The sequence below is a fragment of the Limanda limanda genome, chromosome 23 (genome assembly GCF_963576545.1).
Source record: "Limanda limanda chromosome 23, fLimLim1.1, whole genome shotgun sequence".
NCBI classification, from domain to species: Eukaryota; Metazoa; Chordata; class Actinopteri; order Pleuronectiformes; family Pleuronectidae; genus Limanda; species Limanda limanda.
In genome coordinates this window covers 5,880,175-5,893,359 of record NC_083658.1, presented here as the reverse complement: position 1 = coordinate 5,893,359, position 13,185 = coordinate 5,880,175, and the positions used below count along the sequence as shown (strand labels likewise).

The following is a 13,185-nucleotide window of genomic DNA, read 5'->3' as shown; positions in this document are numbered from 1 at the left end:
CCCATTTCAACAAACATCAGTCTAATCGCAAGAAAATGCTTCTTTAACTGGGTCTAATAAATAATGTATGACTCTAAACATTCACCAACAATATGCATCGGATCATAAATAAAAACCAACAAAGGAGATCATATAAATTCGGTATAGTTACAGGCGGAACTCGGGACTACACCGGGTCCTTCCTTAACACGGAAGTAGGCGTGGCGTCATGGAAACTGGGTTAAAGAAGAACAAACAGGGCGCAGCAGCAGCAGGTCCAGCTTCTCTCCTAGAGTTTAATGTGCAGCTTTGAAATAGATGTAACTCCAATAAGAAGGTAAGAAGAAGGAGAGGACGTGTCTGTGTTGACTTTCACATGCGAAGCGAGACAAACCAGCGTAGTACAAGTTGTCTGGGAGGGATAGGTGTGGCTAGCTGGTGAGCTAACTACAAGTTAGCTTCATTAAATACAGTTAACAGGGGCTACTGTGTGCTAATGAGTTAGCATATGGTGGCTACCAACAACACACAGTCTAAACGCAGTAATGTTATCATAATAAATCATAGGCTACGGAATTAGCAGCTAAGCAAGGATGCACACTTAGCTAAGCTAACTCCATAACTTAACAGGGATATAACGTGGTGACGTGCTAGCAAACCTTAAGGCAAGGTGACAGGTGTAGCTAATGGAAGGCTAACTCTATTAACTAACAGTTAGCTTTATTAAATGCAGTTAACAGGGTCTGCTGTGTGTTTGTGTGAATAAGTTTGTGTTAGCATTTGGTGGCTAACAATAACAAACAAACTAAATGCAGGAATGTTAGCTCTTGGTCATAAACTATCACATTAGCAGCTGGGCAAGAATAGGAAAGAGGAAATTCAGATCATCCAGTAGCTTATACAGTTAACACTTAAACACCTCACTGACATGCATACATAAATCACATACTGAGAATATACAGATACAGGAATGGGATGCAATGATGTGATTGTGTCAGTGTCCAGTAGGATAGTGTTCTTGTGCTGCTGGAGTGGAAAGTACACTAAAATATATATATATAAAACAACAAAAATATATACATATATAAATATATAAGAATATGTAGTGGTAAAGTCTGTGCATGGGGCTAGTAAAGCCAGTAAAGCCTCCATGTGTGTGCAGGTGGGAGCTCGGTGTTTCCATGGCCCTCGGCTGACGTGCGGAGCGATGCGGCACCACTGGCTGCTCCTCGGGGCCTGCGGCTGGGTGCTGCTCATCCTCATGTTCGTCAGCAAGTTCATCAGCGACAGAGCCGTGGACGGTGAGCTGCTTGGTCCTGTGGTAGACCGCAAATGGTTGTAGATACGATGTTCAACCAGCTCTGACTTGTTGTTTACAGATTATGGAGAGAGGCTGGCTGGTCAGAGTTGGACTCTACCAGGCGCCAAGCTGAATCAACCCATACCAGATTCCAGCCAAGAAAAAACAGCCTCCCAACCTTCAGATCAGGTGACTACTTGTATAACCGTTCCAACTAAACTAAGCACAATCATGTTAAAAACTCTATCACTCACATTAGTGTTGTGTTTGTGTGTTTCAGCCTTCTGAAGCACCCACACTGACAGATTGGCAGGCAGTCACCGATAAGCGGAATGAGCTGCTCTCGTCCATGTGTAAGAACAGCAGCCTCAGGAATTTGACTCATGTCTCCATCAGCAAGTTCGTCCTCGATCGCATCTTTGTCTGCGACAAACAGAAGATCTTGTTCTGCCAGACGCCCAAAGTGGGAAACACGCAGTGGAAGAAGGTCCTCATTGTGCTCAATGGTAAGTGTGGACTGGACAGAGGGAGGAACAATCAGGGATTCAAGTTCTTGGGTCCAGAACCTCTCAGCCAATCAGAACAGCTCATCTGAGTTAGTTTGATCTGCTCTAAGGATGTTGTGACTCAAGTGCATGGCGAAGGAAAAATGGAAACAGGAAAATACAGAGCTGGGGCAAAAGATTAATGTTTGGCATTAATGGATATTTATCTTAAAAATCCAGGTTGAAAGGGGCTGAGTTGAAGGAAATAGTCAATAAGTGAACAGTTTGATTTATACACCATTGTATGCGAGACAACATTATTTAGCAGAGTGGAATTTCCTTAATGGATGCTAAAGTGCTGAAATCCTATTTGTTAGATTAATATTGTAGAATATGTTTATTCAGTTGTAGCCTGATGGGGACAAAGTGCTGCTGGCAGCACAGAATGAAAACTTAGATCAAACGGATACAGATTTATGATTGTAACCTCATTGTCTGATTCAGCAACAGCCAAATGATTGTAGTGAATTGAAGTTGCATCTTCGTGTGTCTATTTTTTATTAAAAAATTGACGTTATCTTAATTTCCAGAGACTCAGTGTTTGAAAGACAGTGTACAGACCTAATTTTTAGCTCAGGATGATGAGTAAAAATATGAATCTTTAGAATTTCCGTTTAATTCCTGAACAAAGAAAATATTAATATAATAAAGGGTTGACTGATGAAAATCAGTTATGATTTTATGGGTTGGCTGCACACAAATGGTAAAATATTAAAGCAATGCTCTAAATATTTCAAAGGTGAAAGGTGCGTTTGTTTTGTTTCGCTGGTTAAATCAATGATTTATGTTGTTGTCTGCAGGAGGATTCTCTGATGTGAATGAGATCCCAGAAAACCTCGTTCACGACCACGAGAAGAACGGCCTCCCCCGCCTGTCATCACTCAAACCACAGGAAATCACTCACAGGTTCGTTTGGAGCTTTGGTGATAGATGATGACTGAAAACAAACTTTTGATTGGCTTACATTTGGGTTTAATTGAAAGGGGAACATTTATTTAAAGATTTTCTGATGGTCAATAAAAATGAAGAAATACTCATTGGTCTTCTCTGACTGTTTCCCCCTGATCGTTCTTCAACAGATTAAACACCTACTTTAAGTTCTTCATTGTGAGGGATCCCTTCGAGCGGCTCATCTCTGCCTTCAAGGACAAGTTTGTGAAGAACCCTCGCTTTGAGCCTTGGTATAAACATGACATCGCTCCCGCCATCATCCGCAAATACCGCAAGAGCCACCGCGACAGCAGCCTCTCCGCGTCGGGCCTGCACTTTGACGACTTTGTCCGTTACCTGGGCGACGTGGAGGGCCGCCGCCGCTTGGACCGGCAGTTTGGCGAGCACATAATTCACTGGGTGACTTACGCGGAGCTGTGTGCGCCGTGCGAAATACACTACAGCGTGGTCGGCCACCACGAGACATTGGAGCAGGACGCCCCCCACATCCTCAAGGCGGCCGGCATTGACAAGCTGGTGACCTACCCGTCCATCCCTCCTGGCATCACCCGCTACAACCAGTCCAAGGTGGAGCACTACTTCTCCACCATCGGCAAGCGAGACATCCGCCGTCTCTTCGCACGCTACCAGGGGGACTTCCACCTGTTTGGTTATCCGAGCCCAGACTTTCTACTGGACTAAAAATGATTAATAGTGACTAAAATGTTTTCATATGAATTGTCTCAACATTTTTGGTTCACTGAGACCGAGGTGTATCGTAGCTGAGCGGCTGAAAAGGCCTCGTATGCAGGAGATGGCGCACTGTAACCGTGTTAATAACTGACCGGCTGTGGTGAAGCTGCCTATATTTGCAGTCACTGGAAAAGTCCTGCCTCATATTCGAATATTTAAAAGTGCTGTTACAGAGACTTGGAGTGGAACTGACAAAGGGTCAATTTAAAGATCAAATCCAGGACAAATAGAGAAAAACCTTTGCTACCTTTTTATATTTATGACAGTTATATGTCAGAGACTCTTATAATGCCAGGGATACAGGCCCGAGACCCTGTAATGTAGCTTTCATATTGCACTGTAGGGATCACCTGTTACAATGACTCATCCTGTCAATGAAAGCTGTGAACAGTGCTACGACGTGTTTCTTCAAATTAGTCTTTTCTGAACCTCTTGCGCTAGACAAACGCTACGATGTGTTCATCAGGGAGTAGAGCAAGAATTTAACGACTGATTAATGATCTAAACGACCATTTTTCCACTTTTATATCTTGTCATTGACTTTTTATTTACTTGAGGCATACTAACGTCTTCTATAACAGTAAATTATTCTTAAAATGTCAGTAAATTGCATCAGAATGGTAACGAACAGACCAGAAGACCTTGGTCCCTCCCTGATTTAAACCTTTAGCTGCTGTTCTGGTCGCTCCGCCTCGTTCACTCCATTTATCGGCTCTGGGATGTTGAAGGAAAAGTTGGCACTGGATTTTTAAAGGCTTGTTCTTTTTTCTATAACAGAAAGGTACTGTGTAAATGTTCTTAACATGACCTGCAACTCAACATTTGTATTACATGTTGCTATTTATAACATTAACTGGCTGACTAGTGGCACAAAGAAGCGTCTCGGTTGTAAGACGCTGTGACTACGTTTTGGACGACGAGTTAGTAATAAAGCTCCATGTGGAAGAGTCAGATTTTAATGTTTCTTTGTGTGTGTATTTTGTTGCTGCAATAATATCCCATCTCCACGAGGTGGCAGTGTACGCCATTTTTAAACTGTCCTCAGTTACCACAAACTGCTCAGTGCACAGACTAAATGTCACCACACACACTAGAACCATGGGAATCAAGGCAAAACAGTGACTTCATCGTCATGTGTCAGCAGAAAACAGTCCCGGCCAGTGGGAGGAGAAGAGGGATTTACTTTGTCGGTGTCACTGCTACAAGATTTACCTCTTGGCAGATGGATTTAAGTTGATTTACAGAGCTTAAGCGTTAGTTAAGTGTCTTAAGTGTAACCTTTTAAGAGTTGAGCCTTTGTGCTCGTGTGATCCTGACTCTGTGTGTGTGTGTGTGTGTGTGTGTGTGTGTGTGTGTGTGTGTGTGTGTGTGTGTGTGTGTGTGTGTGTGTGTGTGTGTGTGTGTGTGTGTGTGTGTGTGTGTGTGTGTGTGTGTGTGTGTGTGTGTGTGTGTGTGTGTCACCCTGCCTGACGGGTTTGTCCTGTCATGTCCTGTCAGTGTTGACTTGAGGTTTGTTTGACCAACAGATCAAATGTGTGTGTTAGAGCCGAGTTATGAGAAATAACAAACACTGCCTCTTGCTATTTTTTTGTGTTTTAGTTGCAAAATACTGTGGATCGCAAAAACGCAACACAACGAGCACCAGTATATGATAGTACTTATTTGATATTACTGTAAGTGCAGTGCTACAAGGCCTTTTAAGAGCTCACTATCGTGCACATTGATTTGCTTTGATGGGAAGCTGAGGCTGCAAACACACACACACACACACTCTTGCATGCTTAACAAGATTATTCTATGCAGCAAACTGAATCATCCCTGACAAAACCCTCATGTCGGGATAAAATCTGTCTGTTAATATATTAATTTAGCTGTAATTCACTTTCCTCAATTGAAAAGTCTAATTCTTAAAGTCATTATTGTACATTTGGCTCTATTATTAATGCTGATGTGAATTAATTATATTCATGCACAACATCCCTCCTGAGGTTGCTCACATGCCACACCCATGATTACAATATTGACAGGGAAGTTGCATGTGCACAAGGATGCTGGGCCTCCGCCGCCCTAGCTGCATGTATAAAATGTACAGATGCTTATATACAGGCTGATGTGAGGGTATAGAGTCAGTTATGAGCGATGCATTAAATAACCTCGGTGTCCCTGCTCGGGGAAACGAGGCCCAGCCCTTTTCTTCCTGAGCGAGGCCGACCGGCTTCTAATCTGTGTGCGGTTCTCCATCAGAGCTGCGTCAAGCTGGACGGAAGCAGCCGGGCTGCAAACGGAAAGGATCTGATTCTGCCTTCAACATAAAAGGAACTTGGAGGCCTAGAGTAATAGAACAGCTTGGTTACCTCATAATAAAATGTCTGACAGGAATGTTACTTGTATATGCAGCACCTGTTTACATATTTTGCTCACAGCTCAGTTATTTTAGCAGACCTCCACCCACACTGTGTACTATTACTTATATGACTACTATGTACTAAATGCAAAACCTGCAACCACATATATCACTTTGAAATCACATTTTGACATGTCAGCAGGACAGGAAGTGTCATGACACTGTTTTAATATAAATTTGTATTAGAGCATCACATTATTTAATCTGCTAATTCATAAAGCGTTCCAATTATTTCAACATCACACCACAAACACTTACATATATATACACTTATGTTTATTAATTTGTCTTTAACTGTATGGTTAAGCAAGTGAGGATAACAATGTGAATTTTAGAACTTAGTACAGAACAGCTCAGGACAGGTAACAAAAGCAAAATAACAATTATACTACTAATACTGCCACTACTACTAATAACACTACTACTACTACTGTACATCAACTACTACTATTAATAATGCTAAAGACGATAATGATAATAACAACAATAATAATAATAATACTCATAATAATTATACTGCTACTTCTTCTTCTAATAATTATAATGAAATGATTAACTTAAATGGAAGGAGTCACATCTGTCAGACACTAGAGAGCATTCTTTCAGAGCCAGGCTTTTACTCTGAAGGTCCGCAGCGGAAGGCTAGGCTAACCCAGCTAGCTCGCCCGACACCCAGCGGCCAGAAGCGGCAGAGAGCGGACAGGGAGCCCGCTGCTGCCACCTCAACATGGAGTAGCCTGAGCTCCAGCGGCTGCTGCCCGACAAGCGGACCCCACGGAGCGGAGAGCGACGCGGCCTCGGCTGAGTTCCCCACCTCGCCCGGACCAGCCCCGCCGGAGCTCCAGCGGCGGACATTTCTCTGCAAACGCGACGGGAAGCTCGGGCTTTTATTTGAAAAGATGGCGAACGACTCCCCGGCTAAAAGTCTAGTTGACATCGACTTGGCTTCCCTGCGGGTGAGTGGAGCCTCCGAGCCGGGGTTTCTTTACCTCAAAATCCTGTTTTCCACATCCTTGGTTATTAAAACCCTCCACGTCCCCCGGGTGGAGCTAATGTTCGCTAGCTCCAGCCTGCTCCCCCCGGCGGCTCTCGGCTGGGAAATGACCGCTGAGCCGTAGCGAGGTGTTGCCAGTGTCTGCTCGTTCCTTTGTTCGGGATGCGTTTGGCATGTAAGGGGCGAGCAGGGGCTCAACAGCTGCCCCCCCCCGGACTGGACCGGTCCCTACCCTCACCCTAACCCACCTAACACCCCCCATCAAGCCTCACCCCCCCCGCTGAAAACCCCCCATTTCTGTGTTTCTCTGTTTCCAGGATCCAGCTGGGATATTCGAGTTGGTGGAGGTGGTTGGAAATGGCACCTATGGACAAGTATACAAGGTTGGTTGCAGGCGCAGTGCAATGGCCCGTCCTGGCTTCTCTGCACAGACACTGTTGTTTTTTTCTGTGGCCCATCCAGCCGGGGAACAAAGGGAGTGACAGGGTAACACACATAGGACGTGTAGCTGGGGCCAACACAACACAACACAACACGTTACACACACGGTGGAAGCTGGGGGAAAGGTGTGATATTACAGATTCTGGTTTGTTTTGGTGTGTGTGTGAGAGCAGGGGCTTTGGACTGTTCAGCTGGGAGTTTGTGTGTCTGTGTGTGTGTGTGTGTTTCTGTGTGTGTGTGTGTGTTTAGAGAGTGAATCAGACAGTCTACAGTCGGATGCATCACCGATCTTGCATCACCTGTCGAGGATGGAGGAACAGTATCGGCCACAATCCAGATGCTGCTGAGCTCACGTCTCTTGTTTTTTTCTTATCTGGGGGTCGATTGCTTTTCTTCTTTCTTCTCACAAAATCTCCCCCACTTCCCAGAAATCATATCCTGCTTTATTAAAAAAAAAATCAGGACTTTTCCCAGTTCACTGCACGGGAATCCCAGTCTCTCCGGGGGCCATCTGCTCCCGGTGTCACATTTCTCTTCCGAGGAGGAACGTTGCGGCTGTCGAGCGATGCCGAGGAAGACACGGCGAGTTGTGTTGAAGTTGGAGATGTGGCCTTGGATTGGAGAGTCCATCGCTCCTGAGCTAACGCTACAACAGGGCCTTGTTTTGTTGTCATTTCTGCAGCTGGGCTAGGGGGTGGGAGGGGGGCTCCATTTTGTCGCCTGCTGCCACATATGATGTGTTAAGATTTGTTAAGCGCCGTTAATAGGCTCGCCAAAAAAACCATCAATTTGCTCGCACACTAAGCAGCGAGCTAAGCTGAGTGTTTAATTCTAACAGCCCTCAGTGCTCCAGTGACCTGCATTCAATCCCCCCGGTGCCCCCAACTCCCAGGACCCCCCCCCCCCTACGCAGCGGAATCTGCATGCATGTGCTCCCACTGTAACCACACCTGATTCCAGCTCGGATGATTGTCATCAGGAAGTGAGACGCCCGCTCGCTATCTTCCCACCACATGGTTTTGAGCCGGGCGTGTGGGACAGAGAATTACTGCTTCTCCCTCCCTCTCTCTCTCTTTTTTCTGCGCCCCCCTTTTAATCTCTCCCTCCATTCACTGTCCAGTGTTAATTCTATTTGCGAGTGAGGGAATGGAGCTGGTACGAGAGAGGGCTGTCAGATTAGACACAAAGACACGGCCCAATGAGATGAGCCGAAGCGTCCACAGGGAAGTCTTCGCCACGCTGAAGCCTGCTGCTGCAGCATCCTGTCAATCAGGTGTCCATCAGCGTCATGTTAACCAGTTTAAGGAGCATGTGGCCTGTGTACACGTGCAGTTTGGGACTGGGAGCGTGGTGGTGGTGGTGGTGGTGGTGTGGGGGGGGTGCAAGTGGTGTGAGAGCAGCTGTCCGGCTCCAGACAGAACCTGCACTCTCACAAAGCTGAGTTTGTCTCCTTCGCTCTCGTCGGGCTTTTCCCCCGGTCGGTCAGTAAGTCAGTTGGAGCCACAGAAAGGAGGCGTTTGTTTCGCCGGGTTTCAAACGTCAACCGCCTGAATAATCACAACAGGCCCCCCCCCACCCCAACTGAAAACGGGGTGGAGTTCCTCTTCTCCCCCCCTTCCTGCTTTGTCAAGCACTTGGTCACAGTTTGCAAGGGGCCTGTCAAGATAACACAATGTGACCACGCTTCTTTGCTCTTTTGGATTTGTGGCGACTTTTGATTCCCTTTTCAAATTGTGTTGTGTTCATGCGGAAGCTGAATGTTTGGTTGTTAGATTTAACATTAATAATCACGTGGAGAAGTGCAGTTTTATGCATTTATATCTTGCTTTTGACAGCCGTACAATAAGATGATCATAAATCAATCATCTGTCACCTCCAAAGGCGTTATAACTCAGTCATAATACTCCTACTACTATATTGAATATTTGTTGATATTCAGAATTGGCGAAGGGAATTAGTTTGGCTTAGAAGTGATGATATATTGATATATTGATATATTGGCCTCCCTGTTAACCACAGAAAGCTGGTGTCAAATATCCTTTCAGATTTATAGCCTCATTAATTTATACTTTGATTTCATAGTTTGATTTATACTCAATTTTAGATTTTAGTGTTATTGCACGGCTGCATGTGTTTTAAAACATAGACTTCAGGAAATGTCAATTTGGACATTCATTAGGGTTATTAGAAACTACCCACAATGACAAAAACGTTATTTGAGAAAATCTGACGTTCTGTCCTGGTCCCATCGTCGACCATGGAGGAGGAAGGGCTTTTAGCTTAGACAGTCACCAGGGAGCAGTTGAGAAGCAGTAATGTCATCCATCTTTATACACAGTCCTTGGATTAAACATTTGAGTATTGTTATTGGTCCTGAAACTCTGCTATTAAATTTGTCGGCAAAGCATGGAAAAACTTCAAATAATACCTTCTGAGATGAAGACCGTTAATTCTGACCGTGCAGGAGATCCCACAGAAACCTCTCTGTGACTCTCCGCTGGGTTTCTTGTACCTTTTTAAACTCTATCCCAGAAAATTAAAAGAAAGGAGCTGCTCTCTAAGACTTGAAACCCAGAGTCCGGATCCCTGTGACCACGCTGTGCTGCTGGCGCTCCAGCTTCATGCTCCATGCCAGGAGGGCAGCCGTCGGCCCTGGAGAGCAGCCAGATCAACTTCTAATAAACACAGCACAGCAGAATTTGACTGACGGCCATAATGAAAATTATGTTATAGCTTAAAAAGGCTCCTTTTAGCTCCAGCCAGCTGGATGACAGGAGTGGGAGTCATGGATCAATATGCAGATTGAGTCTCCAGAGTGATTAATCCGTGCTGCAGTCATATACTCACCATAACCAAACCATAAAGAGACTTTATCGCAACATTATCATATCGTTTTGAGTCTAACTTGTAAAATGTTATTGCAGTGAGCCATTTAGAATTTTGAAGCTGCAATAGCATTACTCCTCTTATTGCATCTTAAGGGAAATTTATGAAAGCTGGGGATGGTAACATATTTTTGGCGTCATTGAGCAACACATCCATAATAACCTTTCAGCACAAAGGGATCTGAGAGACTATTGCACTCTCTCTAGAAATCTCGCCCGTGACTCCCATTGGCTGTTTGACTAATCGGCTGCAGGTCCCTGCGGTGGAAAGCCTGCTCTGAATCCTGCAGGAAAAGGTCGCTGCTCCAGCTTTGGCAACAACCGCTCACACGGCGTAGCAACCTAGAAATAAGGAAGTCTGAAATACCGAAACAATAAACCGCAGTAGTACATGTGGGGGTCATCTGTCACACGGGTGCATGAAGCGTGGAGGGAGAGTCTCCATCCCAAAACGTTCACGTCCTCGGGATGAGACCTAAAACAATTTGTTTGGCGTCCCCACTCGCTGCAGCTTTAACTGCTGTGCTATAAAACAGTGGGTGAACCATGTTAATGGTGAACAAAGCAAATGCAATTCCCCGGTCACAGTAAACAGCTATTCACCAGTAGAGTTCTATCCTTTCAGTCTGCCCCACGCACTCAAGTCTTGAGTCATTTTAAAGTAACGCCTCTGTGGAAGCTCTGCACAAAGAGCGTCTCTCCCTCCTCCTCTTATCAGCTGGCCCTGGACCAGCTGGCTCACTAAACCATCTCAGGTGCTTCTCTTTGGATGGAGGGATTAGGAGACGAGAGAGTAATGATAACACAGCAAAAGACATAATTCCTAAAAATTGTGCGTGGTATGCTGGGAAGATTCTCCCCCCCCCGCTCTACAGAATTGCCATATATAGTCAGGCTTGTCGGCCCCTGAAGCCCCTGCTGACCTGCTGCCATGCATCCAGGGGCCGTGCCAAAGCAGTGCCCACCAGTAGGAGACACATTTTCCTCGAGTGAAGCTCAAGCTCCTCCTATCCCAACACTGTCCTTCATCTCCTTCTCCATCCTTTGTTATTTTTGCCCCCCATCCCCTGAACCTTAGGTGCAGCCTCGCCCCTGCCCTCAGGACAAGGAGCTCCGTCCTCATGGGGCCGGCTCCGCCTGACGGGCACCGGGGTGGGAGCTGCTGCTAGAGAGGGAGTGTCTACCACAGCCATATGGCACTGGGCGAGACTGGTGCTGGTTTCAGGGCAGTAGTGGTCGTCTGTGATGAAAGCAACAAGGTGCATTGCAATGTGTGTGCAAAAAAATAAAGGAAGCTAGTAGATTTAATAAGGGATGCTGGTGCTGGAGCCTGCAAAGTGAAAGATGCTCTGTAGGTGGATCCTCATCGACCCCTGAGCTGCTGCTTGTATCCGCACATGTTGTCCTCTAAAAGAGCCACTGCAGCTTGTTTCAGAGTCTGTATCATAATATCTGATACTGGATTATTAAGGCATCTGTCAGTGTTATATATCTGTGCTGAAAAATGCGTAATAAATATAGATGGCCCTTATTGAAAATTGCCATAACGTGGATGGAAATGGGGGAAAAGCAGAAGTTTGGCTCCCCAAAGCAAGACAAATAGACTTTGCACATGGAATATTGATTATAGGATCTATTACAATTATATTTATTACAATTGAATGCATGGGAACGTGAATAAATGCTGCTCTACATGCAGAGGAGAGGATTAGATGCCGTTACTGCACCTTGGAGCAGCGGAGGGTTTGCCTTCTTATCTTCACCCTCATCTGTCAAGGTCCTTGGGGTCTGTGTGCTGATTGGCTGCTCAGCTTTTAGGTCAGACCCTTCGGGGGTGTTGAATGTGTCACCCCCCCCCCCCCCCGCTGCAGCAGGGGCCAGGTTCACATATTGTCGTCCACACACTGTGTTGGGACGCAGCCTTTCAAGTACATTCGCCCGTGCTCCTTTTCAATCGCCCTGACGTGTGAAACATTTCAAACTCAACTCAGACACACACACTCCTCCACTTCTCGAGCTGGCAGAGTGTGTGTCTCTTTTGTCCCCCCCCCCACCACCGCCTCTCCTCCACACTGACCCTCTCCCTAGTGGGTGTCACAAGACCCGCAGCGTCCCCTGACTGGCCGTGCCGTCCGAACAAAACTCTCTGTGTTTGTCGCTCTCTCTCTCGTGCGTGTGTGTGTCTGTGAGGAGCTCATTGAGCCACCTCATTACCCGAGTGGTGTTGGGATGAGACACAAAAGTGCCGGCAGACGGGACAGTGTCTTGCTTGTCTCTCCCTCGGCGGCTTCCACTGAGTTGACAGCTCTTTTCTCTTCGGTCTCCGCACATTTCCTTAAGAAAACTTAACGTGTTAATGTGCGAACAGATCCTCTCGTAAAACAGACACACCTCACTCAGTCCACATCAGGGATGGGATTTTCCTCCAGAGTAAACTCCCCACGCAGCCTCCTTCAATTTACACCACATGAAAGTGTTTCCGAAACCAGACAGCTCCCCAGGCTTTTTGTTATTCCAGTGACATCATACCAGGACTGAGGATCTTTTCTCCGAGAGGCTCCACGTCCCAGCCTTCAAGAGTTGTTAAAATGTTGTTTTGTGACGAGGAGGGTCTCCAGCGTGTATCTTTGATCCCATAGCAACTGCTGCACTCTGATCAATAGATGCCCAGTCACATCAAACCAGCCCCCCCGCCTCAGACTCAGATTCAGCTCTCCCTGTGTTCGTCCCCAAGATAGACAGACTCACTGCCTGTCCTCTATCCTCCTTCCACTCGCATCACCATTTCTCTTTCGGCCTCCACCGCTCCTCATCTTTGTCTTCCATCCTTCCATCTCTGGGTAGAGCTGATGTGGAGGCAGCACGGCCCGGGCCAAGTGTGAGTGAGTGAGTGAGAGAGAGAGAATTGGGTCAGTATGCTGGTATGCAGCAGCGTTATAAAGCAGTAGAGCCCA

At 46.1% G+C, this 13,185-nt stretch overlaps 2 protein-coding genes across 3 annotated transcripts in view; both read left to right on the top strand.

Moving 5' to 3' along the window:
• The first annotated feature begins 215 nt into the window (after positions 1-215).
• chst10 (carbohydrate sulfotransferase 10) lies at positions 216-4,466 on the top strand. Its single transcript, XM_061067068.1, has 6 exons — positions 216-316; positions 1,142-1,280; positions 1,359-1,468; positions 1,560-1,785; positions 2,625-2,730; positions 2,904-4,466. The coding sequence occupies exons 2-6, from the start codon at positions 1,187-1,189 to the stop codon at positions 3,454-3,456; spliced, it is 1,089 nt and encodes a 362-aa protein (XP_060923051.1). The 5' UTR covers positions 216-316; positions 1,142-1,186; the 3' UTR covers positions 3,457-4,466.
• A 2,140-nt stretch (positions 4,467-6,606) lies between these two features.
• Positions 6,607-13,185, top strand: part of LOC132996527 (mitogen-activated protein kinase kinase kinase kinase 4-like) — a 30,203-nt gene continuing 23,624 nt past the window's right edge. For both annotated transcript variants that reach the window (XM_061066821.1, XM_061066820.1), the window contains exons 1-2: positions 6,607-6,867; positions 7,223-7,288. In XM_061066821.1, coding sequence (XP_060922804.1) covers positions 6,811-6,867; positions 7,223-7,288 — 123 coding nt within the window. In that variant the 5' untranslated portion in view covers positions 6,607-6,810. The remainder of the gene's footprint in view (positions 6,868-7,222; positions 7,289-13,185) is intronic.